The 17,765-nt window shown below is 41.0% G+C and overlaps 1 protein-coding gene across 2 annotated transcripts in view; it reads right to left on the bottom strand.

The window, feature by feature from the left end:
• The window catches only part of DHRSX (dehydrogenase/reductase X-linked), a 204,402-nt gene that overhangs the window by 120,166 nt on the left and 66,471 nt on the right, over positions 1 to 17,765 (bottom strand). For both annotated transcript variants that reach the window (XM_050331355.1, XM_050331354.1), the window contains one exon: positions 6,780 to 6,887. In XM_050331355.1, the coding sequence (XP_050187312.1) occupies positions 6,780 to 6,887 (108 nt within the window). The remainder of the gene's footprint in view (positions 1 to 6,779; positions 6,888 to 17,765) is intronic.

Raw genomic sequence — 17,765 nt, 5'->3', positions numbered from 1 at the left:
CATAAGGATGCCTTTCTACACCTCTGATGAGCTTGTTTTCCTCTAAACCCGTTTACATTTTTATACTACCCATTTTGGAAACTGAATAGCCTCCCTGTAATCCAGGAGGAAACAGCGACCTGCTGAGCCACTTGGATCCTCACAAGTCTATGAGACCAGATGGGATCCATCCTAGGATGATAAGGGAGCTGTTGGAAGAGCTTGCCAAGCCGCTCTCCATCATTTACCAACAGTCCTGGCTCTCTGGGGAAGTCCCAGACGATTGGAAGTTGGTGAATGTCACACCGATCTACAAAAAGGGCTGCATGGAGGACCTGGGAAACTACAGGCCTGTCAGCCTGACCTCAGTGCCTGGCAAGGTTATGGAGCAGATCATCCTGAGTGCAATCACACAACACCTACAGGATGGACAAGGGATCAGACCCAGCCAGCACGGGTTTAGGAGGGGCAGGTCCTGTCTGACCAACCTGATCTCCTTTTACGATCAGGTGACCCGCCTGGTGGGTGAGGGGAAGGCTGTGGATGTGTCTATCTGGACTTCAGCAAAGCCTTTGACACTGTCTCCTACAATATACTCCTGGAAAAGCTGGCAACCCATGACTTGGACAGGGACACTCTGTGCTGGGTCAGGAACTGGATGGAGGGCCGGGCCCAGAGAGTGCTGGTGAACGGGGCTGCATCCAGCTGGTGGTCGGTCACTAGGGATCCCCCCAGGGATCAGTGTTGGGCCCAGTCCTCTTTAATATGTTTATTGATTATCTGGATGAGGTGATTGAGTCCACCATTAGCAAATTTGCAGATGACACCAAGCTGCGCGGTGAGTGTCGATCAGCTGGAAGGCAGGAGGGCTCTGCAGAGGGACCTGGATAGGCTGGAGAGTTGGGCTGACTCCAACGGGATGAGGTTCATTCAACAAGACCAAGTGCCGGGTCCTGCACTTTGGCCACAACAACCCCCTGCAGCGCTACAGGCTGGGGACAGAGTGGCTGGAGAGCAGCCAGGCAAAAAGGGACCTGGGAGTTTGGATTGAGAGGAAGCTGAACATGAGCCAGCAGTGTGCCCAGGTGGCCAAGAAGGCCAATGGCATCCTGGCCTGGATCAGGAACAGTGTGGCCAGCAGGAGCAGGGAAGTGATTCTTCCCCTGTACTCAGCACTGGTGAGGCCACACCTGGAGTGCTGTGTCCAGTTCTGAGCCCCTCAGTTCAGGAAGGATATTGAGGTGCTGGAGAAGGTCCAGAGATAATTTAATAATTTAATAGTTTGAAGTACTTGTCACTTCACTATTTGCTCTTCCTCTAAAACTACGTTAAAAGTATGGGTTCTAACACATATCCCTGCTGAACTCCAGGGATAACACCCTCTCTACTAAGAAAATAAACATTTATGTCTATGTTCTGTCTTAACATGCTTTTATATGTTATTGTATGAACGTAATGACATTTGTACTTCTCTTTTGGACTGTGTAGTGTCCTGAAAAGCCTTGAGATTTTTGCTTAAAGGTTTCTAGAAATCCAAACAAACAAAATCAAGCCAAATCTCTCTCATTTTCTGATGGTTGAGCTCAGTAAATCAAAGTATTTTACTAAGTAATACACCTCTACAGTTGATTGAGTTCTACTTCAGATTCCTTCCCAAAAAAGAATTCTTATGCTCTGTCTTTTCAGATGTTTGTCACTATTTGAATAATAGTTTCAAATGTCCCAAGGAATGCTGCAATGAATTAGTTCATAAATAAGCAGCCTTAAGCCACTGCCAGTCATTTAAAAGAAAAATTGATTTTAAAGCAAGGACATGATGCTCTTCAAAGAGAATTAGGAACTAAAGTGTTTGACAAAATTCTTATGTATTTGGAAGGCTGTGTGTAGCTGTGTGCACATGTATAGTGAGTGCATAAATAACAAACAGTACTGTAAGTAGTTTTTCATAACCCTGATTACAGTGTACTGATATGCTAGAACCTGAACTGAATGACAATTACAAAGCAATCTGCATACATTATCTTAGTGCTCATACCCAAAAAAGAAATCATCACCCATTTTTAATATGCTGGAAACATATTTGATACTTCCTGACTAACTCTAGAACGAATCCAGGCCTAACAAAACCTAGCTAAAATTAAGAAGATAAACACTTTCCTAGAAAAAAAATTAAAATTCAAGCATCTCATAGATCCATGCATAGTAAGAAAAGACTATTAAAGTAACCCATAGAAATTTTCAGTAATTAAAATTAAATCAAACTGTCTTTGAAAATTAACAACTCTACCATCTTGATAGGATTTAATTATCCCTGTAAAGTCACTTCGTAGTATCATACCATATCAGAATTGTCTGATTTATAGTGCAAAGAATACAGCTTGAAAATCGGAAACTAATGTGAATGAAAGAGGTGACAGAACTTTCTCCAGCTTAGCCTCCTGCAAGGCTTACAGACGTCACATAGAAGTGCTGAGTCTGGTGATGGAACTACATTTATTTATGCCAGTATTGCAGGGCTCAAATAAGTCACCAGAATGCATATACATATATTTAAATACAATGAGATTGCTTCCTTCAAAGTGTAAGCCTGTCTTAGAAAACTGCGACACTGATAGACACTGAAGATTGATTACACTGTCCTGAACCTGCAGCATACATGTAACATTGTCAAGCTGCACATCTTTTGATTTTCATTGAACATTATCAGACAGGACCATCAAAGCTTCTATATTAAATATTCTCTCACATTTTTATAGCCTCCTTTTATTAATGTACTGAGGGAGGAAAAAAAATCAAACTGAAGCTCCCTTTTTTGAGCCAACGATTTTAACATCCACTCACAGAATCCTCGTAAGATTAATAACCTGTGATAAAAGGTAGAAAGAATAGGAAGAGTTTATACTTCTAATCAGTCTAAATACAGACTCACAAAACTGTGGCAAACACTGTGAACCACAGCTGAACCTACTGGGTTTTAAGAGTGGTGGGGGAGTTCATTGAAATGTCTAGGATTATCTCGATTTCCAATGTCCTTATTGTTAAGAGCACATTTATTTGTAAGTGCACACAAAACAACACCTTCAATATCAGTCACCACTCAACAGGCAACAAAAACGGGGTGGCATTTACCTTTTCTCTCTGAAAATGAAATTGCAGTCTATTGAGCTTGCCTCTGAAGACTCACCACTGGCATCAGCTTTCCCTACCAGGGGTCCGCTGTCTGCCATGAGATTTTCTTGAAGTAAAAGCCATGCTGACAGTGAGTAATCATATTGCAGCCTGTCAAAAAGTCTCAATGAAATTTATCAAACAAATGTGTAGAAAATTACTGTCAACATTTCAGCATTCAGCCCAGCCTCTTTCCCAGAGAGAGGCTGATGGCAGGGTGAGCCAGCACCCACAGAGTGAACCCATCAGTGGGAGTAAGGAGTCTTGTGCACCAGTGGTGGGACAGGAAAGGAATAAGGTGTAAAAGCAGTATGCAACTGCTTGCTGGAAAGGCTCTGAGTTAACACACTGCCTTTTCATACAGTGACTATTCATGTTCTACAAGGTAACATGCTTTATACTTATTTATTTTCCTCATTCCATTGGTAGATTGGATTTAAAAGGAGGTTGCTTCAAATATTTACTTCTCTAAAATGTCAAACTGAGTCAAAAAGCATATCCATCACAAACGGTGAATCATTTTTTACATCAGACATTCAGGTTTGACCATTTGCCTGCTGCAGGGGTATAATTTTTATTGCTAAAGTTCCTGTAATGGGAAAGAAGCATTCAGTGAATGAGCAAGATTGACTGTAAGCTACACGAGAATCTTCCTTGAAAGCCCAAATTCACCTAACATTCACACCTTTTTAACATAAGTTCATGTCTGTATACAAACATAGGATTAAAACATTTCCAGAGGAGAAAGCTTGAGCACACTTGCTGTCTTATTTGAGCCTTGTTTGGCCTGAAGCTGATTGTGCTAAAGCATGCCAATGAGCCAGCAGGTATTGCAAGCGTACTCTGAACACCTGGGCTCAACAGTTAGGAAAAAGGATGGAAGGTCATTGCATTTAATATGCTTTTGAGACTGTTTTCATCCTGCAGTTGGAAAAAATCCTGGGACTATCCATTCTACTGACTGGGCTGCTTTGCTCTGAAGAATCTCACAGGCAAAGAAGATAGCTGTGACTCACAGGGCTCAGTGTTTAGGTCAAAGTTTGCCTCGAAGAAAAGAATCAGTTGGAAATCTTACTCACTAAATGCTTCCTATAATTAATTTCATTAATTTACATTTGTAGAGATTCATAATGCAAATAGTAAGGTTGATACAATTGAAGAGTGAATGGAAGTGTATCTCTTTTTAAGCACCAGAAGAAAGAGCAAAGAAGAGTGTTAAAAGAATGCCCTTTGATGAAAGATTAAGACCATGTTTAAAGGAGACTGTTCCTGTGTTGTTTATGTCAAGGCCACAGCACAGAAGACTTACCAGTCTTGATGTAGATGGCCATGCACTCTTTCGCCAGGAGGATAACATCCAGGTTGCAGCATATCACCCATACCATTATTTTTCCTGTTAGCCCACCCAAAAAATAGGCTATAGACATAGCCTATATATTTCAGACAAGGAAAAATGTACTAAGAGCTGGTGAACAATATAAAAGTTCACAGAATCACAGAATGATTGTGTTTGGAAGAGAGCTCTGTCCCATCTCCCTGCTAAAGCAGTTTCACCTAGAACAAGTTGCACAGGGTTGCATTCAGATGAATTTTTAATATCTCCAGAGACAGAGGCTCTACAACCTCTCTGGGCATATCTGACCAAACTAGCCCCTCATTTCCAATCAAAAGAGAGACAGGATTAGGACTTAGTAGCTGACATATGTTTTCCTGTACGCAAGTGATGCTCATCAGACCACATGAGCGTGAGTGAATGAGATCTATGAGGGTATGATTGTGAGTTGAAAAAATTCAGCTTATTTAGAGATTCTGTACATAAACATCACCCTCCCATTCCCATAAACTCTTACACTGAATTTTGTTACACAGATTATCCTAAAACTTAAAGGATATAAAACAAATCTTAGAAAAGAAGCAATGTTCTATTCTTCCATGACCCTATACAAGAGAAGAAAATTAGCCTTTTTGTTTTCCCACTGAGTACATTTTTGCAGTCCACTTTAAACATGAAAAGCAATTTTAGTGAAATATTAATGCTGACATCATAAGCTACATCTAGCAACATTAGCAACATCTAGCATCTAGCTACATACAGCAGCATCTACTTGCATTTTGCAGATTCTTGGTTTTGACACAACTATTAAAACATGTATGAGTAAGTGGTATTCCACATTACACCTGTACAATTCCAGGACAACTCCATCAGTGTTACTGACTGCACTAGAATAAATGCACATGGCTACTATCCTCTCATTCATTGTTTGGTGGGAGTTTGTTTGGTTTTTTTTTAAAGATGTGTATACAAAACCTTAAAGAGAGCATATTCTGTATAAAAGCTGAACAAAATGTTATCACCAGCTTGCTAGCGTATAATGAAATAGCAGTCTTCAGTGACTTTATGGTGTGAAAGTTACAGTGGTTTAGGTAAAAGTCTAGTTAAAGAAAGATAAAGAGAACAAAATGTAGCATTTTAAACATGTAAGTACTCGTGTTACATACCAATTAAGTAGATATATTAGTGAATAAATATGTATATGGGGTAAAGAAAGCTTTAAAATTAGGAAGAACGTCTCACTAATACTGTCTGCAGTAGAAAGAAATTGTGCACTCAGGACATTTTTTGAGTTCCTACAGAAATTCATGTATCCTAATTTCAGATGTCTCAGTCTAACACAGTCACTTTATAGACCCTTTATTATCACTGAAGAGATAATCACAGGCACTTCCAGAAGGTGAGTTGTCCAGTCCATCTTAGGCTGGTATGACTGAACCTCTCAAGGTATTTATTTCCTTGCCTTGCCTACAAAGGACACCTACAATGACAAACTGAGAAGTAAACGTGCAATTTTTACATAGATGAAGTTATAAGGGCCCTTATAACACAAATCATCCCCCACTAAACACTGTATTATTCCTTCAAGGCATTCATTAATTTTCCTCTTAATGAACGTGCACCCTAATGCTGAAGCATAATCCATCCTCAATAACAAGAAAATAAAATATTTTTGTAATACCCATATTTTTAAGGTTTTGTTTTTATCATTTACTTCTTATATGAGGTATGGAGCCCCTGCTGGTCTAGTGGTAAAGACGCCGCGCTATCACCGCGGAGACCCGGGTTCGATTCCCGGTCAGGGCCACTCCCGGGCAGGTGGGGCTCGTTAGCCCTTAAAGGCAACCCACCTACGTCCTGAGGACCTCGCTGCCACCGTCCAAGCTCGCTTGGCCCCGGCAGATGAACCTGAGGATTAAAGGGTGGGCTCAGTTCCACGCACACTGTGTCTCACCTAAAAAATCCAATGCGCAGGCTGGAAGGTGTAAAGACCTTCCCCGGATCTTCGCTCGCGAAGACTGGCCATTATTATTATTATTATTATCTTATATGAGGTAGTGCAGCTCTTCCAAGTTCTGCAGAAAAAAAATCCCATCCACTTTTTTTCTAAGATCTTGCAAAGCAAAATATAAATCAATTTTTTGTGCTAAATGCTAGCAAAACACTCTCCTGTCTTCCCCTGACATATCTTTACTTATGCTGGAAAGAAAATAGACCTTAAAAAAAACCAACCAACCAAACAAACAAACCCCCCACACTTTCTGAAATGAAAAGTTTATTAAGAAAATAATGACTTTACCTATTATCACATGCATGCCAAGTCTTGACAAATGCTTCACAGTTTGGTAACCAATTCCTTTAGCTCCTCCAGTCACTATAGCAACCTTTCCATTTTGTGTAGGGAAAACTATATGAGGAAAAAAGAAATAATGCAAGGTTAGTTCACAATAGTAATACAATTAAGAAGATGTATTTTAAAGAGCATACATTTAACAGACCACTCAATCCAGGCCAGTAAACAATCTCAGAAGCAAACTCTGCATAGAAATAAAAATTATGGAGTATCTGCCATTATTTACTGCACTATAATTTTCCAGTATTAACAGTTCACGAAAGACTGAGGTTGACAACACGAAAGGCAAACACCCACTTCGGAAATTTTCTCATTTCTATTTGCATGCATTTCGTCATCCTGCAGTCATCTGTGCTTTAAAATTTCCATCATAACTTTGTTACAGAGCAAGGTGACAGCAGTTAAAAGTCAGTTCAAGGACAGTTTACTCTGTGTGTACAGGGAAAAAAATTCAATCAGCAGCATATATCCTGAAAACTTCTTCAGTGACAAAGGACTGGCCTCTGCCAGTAACATGAAGGAAACAGAAAACATCTCAGTCAAAGGTGACGCATCTAAAGGGCAGGAGGCAGCTGACCTAATTTCCCTGCATAGCTGAGCATTCTCTCTCCTGGAAGTCACAGAGTCCTGAGCCCCAAAGAATGGAGGAGGCAATATTTTTGCAAGAAAACCTCCACCTGCTTTTCCCACCCCCCACCTCTCCCGCAGAAGCCAGCATCCCTGATACCCACTGTCAGCCCCACACTGCCTCCACCCCAACAAGCACTCCTTAACCCAGAGCAACCCACCATCCAGCAGGCACAGTATGCTCCTGAACTCTCTTCTCTATAGGGGTGGCTTAGACACAGCTTGTGTCTCCTGCATCCTCAGGCATCCCTTAGACTTGCCAAGTGAGCAAAACCATGGCTGGAATGGCCCCAGCAGGGTGGCTGCCATCCCAAGTACAATATCTCACGTTGAGTACAAGTTGCCCAGCACATTCCTTTACCATGGAGGGAGTCCTGCAGCCAAAGGAGAGCAAAGGTAGTATAACGTAACTGCTTGTGGAAGGCATGAATTATGTCAAATATCAACTACAATTTTTTTGATGAGGTGTCAAATGCTTCCTGTGAAGCACCACGTGGTCCTCAGGTGACCAAGGTGAATTTCTGTTTGCTTTTGAGTAGAAGCTGTGTATTTGCACAGGGAAAATGGCACTGAATATTTCGTTTTGCTCTGGTGCATTGTCTGTAGGCAATGCTATAGATAGCAAATGTTCAAAAGATGCTGACTCTCATCTATCAAAGGACTTTCTATTTTGATTTATAGGTTTTTAGGGGATCGTTTTGTTGTACAACGCAAACTCATATTTTACACGGTTATGGAACACAGGCCTAGCATTAATACAAGCTGCTTTCTTCAAAGCAACTTCAAAAAAGACCCATGTTTCAACCTTTTCTGAAACACATAGTTCTTTCCAGAACAATTCAACATGCAGAGTGGGAATTGTTTGCAAGTATTTGAAAGTTAACCCCAGTTACAGTGATATCCATGCACACAGGTGTCCTGACATATGTAACTCAAGTTAAACAAAACTTTGCCAAGACCTTTCCTAAGGGGTCACTCATTTCCATTACTGCACCACTATATCTACCTATTGAATAAGAAGTGACATTTTAATGCAAAATTATTCACTTAGAAGAAAATCAATGAAACAAAAGGAGATAGAGAAGTCAGGACTGGGGAAGGGGCAATGACATGAAAGAAAAATAAAAAGTCAGAAGTCAGATAAGGGGTATCACTGTGCTGAAGTGGTGCTTAGCAGAGGACAATGCAAGAAAATGCACAGTCCTATCCTGTCCACGAGGCCTTCAAAGAAATTGAGAATTTTTTGATCCCAATGGCCACATAAATAAGGTACACTACCAGCCTGCAATGAAGAGCATGACAGATGGACAGACTCCACTGCAGAGACACACTCTGTTTAAAACAGGCCTGCTTGTAGAAGCTAGCTCCAAGGACCTAAGAAGGCACCCAGGAAGGAAGTAATAAGGGCTGCAGACACACAGATAGACATTTTTCTATTTTATTTACAATGGGTACAGTATACAGCTCCCACATAGCATGGTTTTGAACACACACAACACTGCATGGCACATCTCAGTCTATCTGCTCACTTCAGTCAACATGGGAAATGCAAACATCTAGGGGGGGAAGCAAAAAAATTCCTAAATTCTCAGTTTTTATTAATTTTAAAAATGTGTACAGTTACCATCAAGTCAGATAGCTTAATGTAAAATGAATCTCCATGAAAATGAAACAGATAATATTTACATCTATAAAATTGGTCGAGATCAAATCCAGGGCTGTGCATGTGAGCCAGTGGCAACTCTAGTGAAAAGAAGTTTATTCGTGCCTGCTCCCACTAGAACTCCAGTATCACATGGAATTTGCAGAACGCCCACCTTTCAGTGTGAAAACACCTCTTCCATGATGAAAACCAACATGAAACTCAAAGCAGACCTGGGCTCAACCTGGTTTTTAATCAGATACTGATTTATTTTGTGCTAGAGGTTGAGCCAAGTGCAATTGGAGGCTGGAGCCCCCCAGGCAGGAGGCAGTGGAGACCCACCGGCTTTGCAATGCCTGGGGAGGTTCCCTCTGGTGCTTCTTGTACCTCATTTAAACCACCCCAGCTGGCTCTGTGCTTCTGCTCCTGATATGGAGGTAGATACTGATCTCAAGTACAGAGGCAGAATGCCAGTGATCTCATTGTGGGACATGAGAACGTTACAACCCTTTGCTAATGAAATCCCCTGATCAAGCTCTAGCTGTCAATTTTTCTTTGTGTTCAAAGAAACCAGCCCGCAGTCTTTAGGTGCTCCTTTATCACACCAGCCTCTGAGAGAAGCTTCTCCCAGGCTGCAGGTTCTGCCTGCATTCCAATGTATTTGGATGAAATAAGCCTGTATACTTTGCAAGTGGATTAACCTAAAACAGAAAAATAAAGGCAGATTTATTCTGTCCAGATGTGAAACTATTTCAAAAGAATTATTGTCCTTTCCAATATACTTCTTAATCTGAAATAAATTCCATGTACAGAGACATCTTCACACAAATCCAATACTACAAAGAATGTAAGGCAATTCTATAATTTTAAAAAATATTAATTTTCAAGGGACTCTAAAAGAGGGCTGTCAGGATGTCTCCGCAGCTGCCAAGACCACATAGAAATAAAAAAGCCTGCAGATCCATGTCAGACCAATTCCATCTCAATGACCAGTTCCTGCCAGCAAAATCTCAACTCTGGGATAGGGATGGAGGTCATGGAAGTCACCAAATCAAAACTGAGGTATTAAACATTCTCTTTTTTTGCAGAAATGCACTATGGGAACACAGACAATGCAAACCTCAGAAGAAGAGTTCCCCTTAAAAGTTGTTTGCTTTACTATTCTGTAATCTTTACAGCACAGTGTGCTTGAGGTCAAGAAAAGAAAAAAAAAAAAAAGAAAAGAAGAAAAAGTACTAAAAGTTTATTAAAAGCAAACTGCATCAAATTTTTACGAAGTTCCACTTCATACCCTACTAATCCAGAATCTGCATTGTGGCACATTATGAATCATGTGGACATTAAAATGTAATATCTTTATAATAATCTCCTAATTAACCCTCTTTTTTACGACATCGAAGGCCAAGGGTAAAATTTGGATTGTTTGAATCAGTCTCCAGCCCTCATCAGGCAAGAATCAAGTATGGTTGAAGGCATCCAAAAAGCTGGTCAGAGTGTCCACCTGTGATGTGCCATGCTGGGAACTGCCTGCACTTCCTGAACTGACCACTCAGTGCAGGAACTTCGGAGGCATTTGTGCTGGAGAGATCCCTGCAGACAAATCCTAACAGTTACTTTTTTCATTCTTCCTATAACTGAATAATTTACATGCAAATATTAGGCCTGAAGGTAACTGGCAGAATCACAGAGGAAAAAAAAAAAAAAAAAAAAAAAAAAAAAAAAAAAACCCACAATGAATATTTAGTTTGATGACTGAATAACAAGAGCCAAATTTGGAGCCACTCAGCAACAATGAGTGAGAAAAAGGGGGTAACCTGTAATTTTCAGTCCTCATCTGGACACAGGATAAGGCAGAATCAAGTTTTTCTAGTTGGATAAAGAATTCATATAGTTCAGTCTACCATGGAATTATTGAGTAGTTTTTTCTATCGCAAGATATTCCAACTCTTTTTCTCTGATTCACACTGTGGCAATACTGAGATTATAGCCGTTAAGATCCCTTCAAAGCAGATGTAGAAAAATAATTTATTTGCCACTCTGAGAGGCCATTAGTAAACTGCTGGGGAACCCATGCAGCTTTCAGCAATAGCCTTTTGTATGTGCCTTACAGCAACATCTCTATAAACTTCTGGTTTGTTATAAACCAAGTAAACAGAGGTCAGACTCAAAAAGTCATTTCAGGAATATCCTAACAGAAGAAAATTTCAGGTGCTCAAGTCCTGACAAATAAACCAAACCGTGCTTGCCTTAAGCCTGTCCTAAGCCTGTGCAGATGATCTTTCAAATGCAAATAGTCTTCCCAAATTTGAATACCAAAATCATTTCTGCCTTTGCTTTTTCCAATCACTTTTCTAAAGAGCATCAATATGCAGTCAAGATTGAAGGCCTTTAAGGCTGGTAACCAAGTAGGTGGCAACCAGCCTGACTAGTCCTGTGAAAAGGTATCCTGCTGGTTTCAGCAGCTGAGGCCATCAGACCTTCCACCAATGAACAACTGTCATGTTCACATGCAGATCCAGAGGCATGTGGCCAGCAGGTCCAACGTACCTCAAATCGATGGATGCATTGGGCAAGGGTGACTTATTTGCCCAGGGAGAGGAGCTGTTTCCAAGCACAACTAAAGTTTTGCATCAGGTAGGTGACAAGCCCCCTGGCTTTTGTCAGGAATCATGAGGAAACGGAGGTACCGGAGAGACGCTGCCTGGAGTTACTCATGGGAAGAGAAAGGTGTTGAAGAACCAGAACAGCCGGAGAAACCAAACCATGGAAATGTGTCCCTTGCCCTAGAAATTCATAGTATCTCAAGGTGCTATAAATAAAACAGCAGCAGCCAGATGGCTGTAAGAATTTCAGCAGCCAGGGGAAGACCTCACTTAATAAGGCTCCCACAGAGCAACTGACAGGGAATACGACGAGTAACCAATGCTCACAAAACCACAGCAAAACCCCTGGCATCCATAAGACCAAGTTTGTTGTTTAACCAATGCACAAGAAACACAGAGATCCTGAAATGCTGCATGCCAATGAGATAACAAACAACACCTCACACTTACCAATGCTGGAAACTCACAGAAGTTCGATTGCCTGTATTTCAGGTTGGGATGTCCAACCGGGGAACACACGCACAGCACTGTGTCCCATGGAGTGGGTATATCCACGATACAGCAGAGCTCCCACACAGTGGCAGCAATTTGTCTGGGCTGCCTGGACAGCTGGGAACCCACCCAGTACTGTAACTCAAGCCAAGGCACCACATATCCAGCAAGCTTGGACAAACAGCCGAAGTGTAGCAAGGCAGCAAATGACACAAAAGCGGGGGAGTTGGCGTCTACTCCAACTAGAGAAGCAGCGTGCTGAGCCAGCTAAGGAGCTAATGTGTATCCTCATCCCTTCCTGACATTGTCAACACGGGAACAAGTGACATTTCCTCAGAGTTAGCAGCAAACATCTGCTGAGCCAGGCTAATGATTTTTTTTTAACTGCCAATGAAAATAACTTTTAAAAAAACCAAAACACAAACAAACAAAAACCCACCCAAATTTAAGCCTGCTCTAATTTTATAACATTTGTTTAGCTTTTTGACAAGCATGCCAGCTTGCTTATAGGGATAAAGTGATAACATTTATGGGCAAGATGACAAGCCCTTCACAGAAGCCTGAGAGACAAGTTTTCAGAAACAATTCCAGGACTTGTCCCTAGATATCTCATTTAATACATGAAAAAGTCATACTACAAAGGATTAATAAGCAGAATACCTTGTTCTCCTTTTATTTGTTCATTTCATGAACACACTGGGGAACCTTGGGAGATATCAAATAGCAACAGGCATTATTAGAGCCCAACATAACAAGTTTGGAGCACCAGTATCCTCAGCAAGAGTTAACTATAGTAAAAAAGGCCCCAAATATTAGAAAAGATGCAAGATAAACTGACACAGTGGTAAGATGAAAGCCAGCATTACAGTACTTAAAGAAATATCTTTTACTAAAGAAAAATAATAGTGCCCAAAATAAGGCAGCTTTAGAGAGAAACAATTTTTGACACTCAAAAATCCAAGACCTGTTAAAAGAGATCTTGGAAGAGAGGTTTTGGAGCAACAATGGGAAGGGGAATGGAAAATTGCCCTAAAAATTTCATTTGCATGACACACCTATCTTCGTTTCTTCTAGTTATTCTTGGAAAGACAGGGTAAATGCAGATAAAGGGAGAAGTGTGAGGAAGGCAGGGTGTGGAAGGGAAAGCAGAAGGAAGTGTTAGACTTTCAAAGACACAGGAAAAAGGCTTTTGTTTAAGATGAGGTAATTTTCAAGTGCTTCAATTCTCTTTCCCCTCTCTTCAACTTCCCCCCCTACCTCCAAAACAGCTCTAAGCAATTTAATACACCCGAATCATAAATCTCTGCATGGTGGTATTGTCCTCAAGGCAAAAAAAGGACTAGCAAGGGCACCAGCAGAGGCACCTTGGCCTCTTACACATCCAAATCAAACATGGTTTTGTGGGGTAAGTCAAGGCTCTGAATCCACAGATGCTAGAAAGGTAAGACTTGTCAAAGTCATCAAAAAATACCTCCCCTGCACATACATATGTATTTCAGTGCCCTGTTTTCAGAGCAAATGACTGGAGTGTTTGCAAGTGAAGAAGTCCTGCCTGGCTACAAGAGCCAAGAGAAGCCACATTTTCATACATCCTTTGACTGGAGCCTGAGTGCTTTTGCTTTATATGTCAAATAGGATCCTCACTAATGTTGATCTTGGACTTTGTGATGTTGCTAGTCTTGGCAGAAGGGCTGCATGGAGAAAAAGATAATTACAGTTTTCAAAAACAATATACATGGTAATTTTCCAAACAGACTTATGCTGTCTTTGCTCTAACTGTGAAGAACCTCTTCCTCCAATAAACCCTATGTGGAAGTTCTGCATCAGGGTCACTGATCACACACACAAAAAAAAAAGCTGAATGTTGTGCCTTCCCACCTTCCCATGGGAAAGAAGAGGCTGAGAATGGAGGAAACTAAAGAGAATGGGTAATTTGGGAAGTTTCCTTGCCATTTCTGAATGGCCTTTCTTTCAGGTAATGGGAAACAAGGCTGCATTGAAAAGTGGTTTGATAAAGTGTATATTTCAGCTTTTTACAATACAAGTTCAGGCTGATTTTGACAGAGAGATATTAGGAAATTTGATCCCAACAAATACAGAGTTACCCTAAGGTAAAAGAAAGCAAAAGCAGATGGGAGGGTGCAGTTCCTGAGCCCTAAATCTTACTTCTGGCCACGTTTGCCATTTTTTGAGTACTTTGTTCCTTTAGCCAAAATTCATCTAAAGATAGGAGATTTTAATCTAATTTTTTATGATTGCCAAATAGATAGATTGAATATACCATTATACAAATCAGTCAGTTGGAAAATATCACACTGCAGTAATAAAATCTGCTAAAATTCATCAGGAATCCAGGTTTGCCCACAATCCGCCCTGGGAGTAAAGTTCCCAACAGAATGTGTAGGAATAGGAGAGTACACAATCCCTGGGAAGCGGGTGGAGGGAAAAAAAGAATCAAGAGATGGAAAAGTTGCCTTACACATACAAGTAAAAATTATATTAGTGAAATTATGATTCTGCAAGTCATTGAGCAACTTCTGCCATTACACATTAGTCCTTGTCTTATATATCCTTGCTATTCCCAGATAAAGTCAGGTAGGGGATTTTTTGCTGGAGAAACACTAGTCTCAAAGAACAAGGATATATCAGATAAAGGCTGATAGTACATATTGACAAACTTGTGCAAGAATATCTGGCACCAGACTATCCACTGGCATTACACCACATATGGCATATTTTGCTGAGCAATCATTTTGTCCTGGGGACAGACTCCAACCAGGGACTCGGATAAGGTCATGAAACATTGCCTTCCCTTGGAAGAGAGGGCCTTGCTGCCATGAAGCTGGACAGGACAGGTGCAGGGGACACCACCATGCACTGATTAAGCACAGCACTAATTCAGCTCAGCCACGGCAATCAATTTGTGTGCAGTCCCAGCTTCGCTCATAAAAGGCACTTCACAAAAATCTAACACAGGGGTTTATAAAATAAGGGTAGAATGGTTGTTGCAATAATTTGAAGAGATCCCACTAACTCCTTCCCGCATACTGGACAGACACAGCCTGCACAGGAAAGATTACTGGACTTGTTAAATGTATCAGGAGAAGAAACTCAACACTAACTTCAAGAAGAAAGCAATCACCCCTACATATGCATATATTTAAAGGATCCATTTACCCATATCATTTCTTACATGGGAAAATACTATCACAAGAATAAAGAGGGACATATTTCCATTTGCCATGTATTCTCTGCCTGCTTATCTTTCATTCCTTTTATATATTTACCTATTAAATCTTACTCTTTGACTTTCTTCTCTTTCACTCCAGTCACAGTAAAGATAGGGAAGTTATACAGAGGTATATCTTTAAATCAAGAAAATGCATCTAGTTATCTTTTGAACAGATTTACTCATACTTACTCCCATACTCCCTCCCTCTGGGCAAATGTAACTGTGTAATACCTTGGGCAATGTCATTTTATGTAAAACTTCCCAATGCTCTTCAAGTCATGTCATCATGTAATTATACTTTTTTCCTGTTGTGAAATAAGAGATGAAAAAGAGGAGCTTATCCCAGGAGATTTAAATAGGGGTAATGGAAATAGCTCTGCATAGTCTAGTACCTGCAGAATTCACTTTCCCATCCTGCAGAAGTTAGAGACATTAGAACTCTTTTTTCACTCTCTACCAGAAACCAAAAATTGCCCAGGCTACAAGATTTCACATACAGCTAACAAGTAGATGTGGCTCCATCTGAGAGTGCCTTCCATCCCTTAGGATGTAAGAAACCATTTCAAGTCCTTGCTCTCAGTCACACACCAAGCATACAAAAGCCTTCCCAGTGTAACTCCTTATCTTAGAGCAGAAAGTTTCATTTTCAACAAACATTTGCCATTTAAAGGCACTTTTACCTCCCACTAAAGTCCCCAGTAAATGTCTGTAAGATACCATAAATACAAAACAAAATGCGAGTAATTTCAGAAAAGGTCTTCCCTTGGAAAGACCACATTGCAGTTATTTCAAAATATATTGACAGTTATCTGCACAAAATGTGTCACAGAATTCCAAAGGTTTTAAAGTTTAATGTCTGACTATGAAAAAATAGCATTTGGATTATAGTTTTGACCGAAAAAAACAGGGTGATGGCAGCGAGTTTGAAATGCTGAAGAAAATACGAATCACTATGATCACTATGAATCAGCAAAGAGTGATGTCTCTGTTACTTTATTATGGGCTAAGTAAATGTCATAACTGACTACAACACAAAAACCTTGTTTCAGAAGACTGTAAATGGTGGTTCTTTCCTAACGAAGAGAGCTCATGGAAAAAAAAAAAAAAAACAAAAAAAAAAACACCTGCTGCTACTACTCTTGATTTAATCCCACATAATGCAGAAATCAACGTGTGCTAGCATGGAATAAAGGTTCTGTCATAAACCTTCAAGTCTGGAGAATATTTACAGTACCCGAAGCTCAGAAAATGCTCAAACTCAGAATTCTGAAGAAACTGGCTGCTCTTGCCCTGGACAGGCATATGGTTTACTATGTATAATCCTGGCCGGATGGCCATCCCCAGAGAGGGATAGGGAATGGAGTTACACCCAGCTGGTGGCTGGTAGCAAGTAGTTTTCCCCACAGCTCAATACTGGGGCCTGTTTAATATATTTATTGACAATTTGGACAAGGGGATCAAGTGTACCCTCAGTCAGTTTGCAGATGACACCAAGTTGGGTGGGAGTGTTAATCTGCTGGAGAAGTGGAAAGCTCTACAGAGGGATCTGGACAGGCTGGATTGATGGACCAAGACTAATGGTATGAGTTTCAACAAGATTCTACACTTGGGTCACAACAACCCCATATAGGAGGGGGAAGAGTGGCTGGAAACTTGTCCAGTGGAGAAGGATCTGGGGGTGCCGGTCAACAGTGGCTGAACATGAGCCAGCAGTGTACCCAGGTGGCCAAGAAGGCCAATGGCATCCTGGCCTGTATCAGAAATAGTGTGGCCAGCAGGAACAGGGCAGTATTTGTCCTCCTGTACTCAGCACTGGTGAGGCTGCACCTCAAGTCCTGTGTTCAGTTCTGGGCCCTTCACTATAAAAAAGACATTGAGGTGCTGAAGTGTCCAGAGAAAGACAATGAAGCTGGTGAAGGGTCTGAAGCACAAGTCTCATGAGGAGTCGCTGAGGGAGCTGGGGTTGCTTAGCCTGGTGAAAAAGAGCCTCAAGGGAGACCTTATCATTCTCTACAACTACCTGAAAGGAGGTTACAGCAAGGTGGAGGTTGGTCTTTTTTCACAGGTAACAAGTGACAGGATGAATGAAAATGGCCTTAAGTTGTGCCAGAGGAGGTTTAGATTGGATACTAGGAAAAATAGCCTCCCTGAAAGGGTTGCCATGTATTGGAACAGGCCATCCAGGGAAGTGGTTGAGTCGCCATCCCTGGAGCTTTTAAAAAGATGTGTAGATGTGGCACTTAGAGACATAGTTTGGTGGTGGTGTCCTGGTTCCAGGTAGGACAGGGTTAATTTTTGCAGTAGCCAGAAGTGGGTATGGTTAGGACATGGAGGTT

This window comes from Myiozetetes cayanensis, unplaced genomic scaffold (assembly GCF_022539395.1).
Source record: "Myiozetetes cayanensis isolate MyiCay16 unplaced genomic scaffold, myiCay2020 scf5-8, whole genome shotgun sequence".
NCBI classification, from domain to species: Eukaryota; Metazoa; Chordata; class Aves; order Passeriformes; family Tyrannidae; genus Myiozetetes; species Myiozetetes cayanensis.
The sequence above is the reverse complement of the archived record's forward strand: the minus strand, read 5'-3'. Positions and strand labels throughout refer to the sequence as shown.